The sequence below is a fragment of the Penaeus monodon genome, chromosome 19 (genome assembly GCF_015228065.2).
Source record: "Penaeus monodon isolate SGIC_2016 chromosome 19, NSTDA_Pmon_1, whole genome shotgun sequence".
Taxonomy (NCBI): Eukaryota; Metazoa; Arthropoda; class Malacostraca; order Decapoda; family Penaeidae; genus Penaeus; species Penaeus monodon.
In genome coordinates this window covers 34,494,245-34,496,135 of record NC_051404.1, presented here as the reverse complement: position 1 = coordinate 34,496,135, position 1,891 = coordinate 34,494,245, and the positions used below count along the sequence as shown (strand labels likewise).

The 1,891-nt window shown below is 32.5% G+C and overlaps 1 protein-coding gene across 3 annotated transcripts in view; it reads right to left on the bottom strand.

The window, feature by feature from the left end:
- Positions 1 to 1,891, bottom strand: part of LOC119585189 (guanine nucleotide-binding protein G(q) subunit alpha) — a gene marked incomplete at its 5' end in the record, with an annotated part of 38,133 nt that overhangs the window by 15,671 nt on the left and 20,571 nt on the right. For all 3 annotated transcript variants that reach the window (XM_037933837.1, XM_037933836.1, XM_037933835.1), the window contains 1 exon segment: positions 128 to 282. In XM_037933837.1, the coding sequence (XP_037789765.1) occupies positions 128 to 282 (155 nt within the window).

The window sequence follows — 1,891 nt, the reverse complement described above, 5'->3', positions numbered from 1 at the left end:
CTAAAATAAATTAATAGTACTGCCTTCTCCACAAAAATAACTAAAAAGCTTCTAACTGCCCTAACATGCTAAACCTCTATCATCAAAGCTGTAATAATGGGCAAATATGATCAAAAGATCCACATACTATTTTGCTGAATCTGTGAGCTGGTACTCTCTGCGACGATCATAGCAGTGTTGGATGCCGGTGTCAGCCCATAAGCTTTTCATGGCAGTTACATATGGCTCCTCAAACGTTGTGACTGACTCATAGTCCACCGCTCGCACCAGATCTGCGTGTTCCTGTTGGAAGTAGGGAAAAGAAGGTTTATCAAAGGGGTATATAAATTAATTTGGCTTTTCAGGGCTTGTAAAATATCATCTTGTTTGACTTTTTAAAATAAAACAGCAAGAATGACAAATTTACACCCAGACATGTATTCAATTGATATATACTCTAATCCTGTCAAGCAAATGATGAAAAAGAGAAGTGCTGTAGTTTATTTTCTCTAAGAACAAAGACAGATGTAATAATCTGACAGAAACCTGTGTAATTACATTCTCTTTTTCTCTGTAAGTTTCAAATCAAATTTTTATATTTTTTCACTATCTGGGCAGCGGAGATCTCTTATCAGATGGGCCGAAAAACTGTATCACTTACTCTTCTTTAAAATATGGTGAGACTTGGAAGAAACTTTAGCTTAGGTAAATATTCAAATTTAGCATTATGAGATCCTATGAGCAATGACAGAGTCAGTTATAATTAATCTTGCCATAATAATAAGGTACAGAAACAAAACTCTAAAAAGTGAATGAGATTATATAGGATTAAGTTTACAACAGGATTTCTTGGTGAAACACACTGGGCGGTGTCAGCAGTCAGCTCTTTCTTTTCAATGAACCTAGCACAACTTAACAGAACTTAAAACAGGCTTAAATGTGCAAGCTATAAAAGGATATTATCCCTATGTCAGTGACGTTTTAGCCATGTTGAGATAGGATGTCACCCATCATGAGTGAGTTAAATATTGGATATCCTAGTTCACCAATGCACGGTTAATATGTAGAATCATAAAAGGCCCCTTGTGAATCTATGGTCACTATAATGCTCATCTATAGATTTTTACACTGTCAGAAAGAAAGAGAGTAAATCTCAACTAATTGTACATAAATATATAATTACAAAAGGAAAAACAAAACATATATAAACACATATGCATTGTTAACCTAATTCCAGTGATTGACTGCTAACCAAATGAGTTAGCTTCTGGCACTAAACTTACACCATGTTTTATTTCTATTGTGTTTAAAAATGTTTTCAACAAAGAGTATGCAACATCCCTTATTTTCATTAGTGCATAAAATAATATTTGATATTTGAACACCAGAGATGATATTACTGTACTGAAATTTGGTTGTATAAACTTTGGAATTTGGAATGTGATGATGAATATAAAGTAATGTGAACATCATAAGTTTGCCTCTATTACATTTTCCTTCTTCGTAATACTGTGCATACAATAGTAATAATGTCATTCACTTTCCCCCTTGGTATCTGCTTCTAACACTATACCACTGGGATAAAGGTATGGATATCCTCCATTTAAATATCTGTGATAAGTTTCATATCACAGGATGTTATATTGAACTGAACAATGAGCAATTGCCATTATATAGATACATAGCATACTATAGTGTACCAATATGAAATGAATTAAACAGCACTTGTTTTACTATTGAAATGTCTAGGTGCATTACAAAAAATTAAACAGAATAATGAGATATGAAGTTGCTGTCTAAAAGTTGAAGCATATAATATTTGCTTTTTTAATTTCAAGATGTTCACTTAAAATAATAGGGAAAAAAGTACAGTACATTAATAAACAAATGACATATTACAATTAACAAGTTA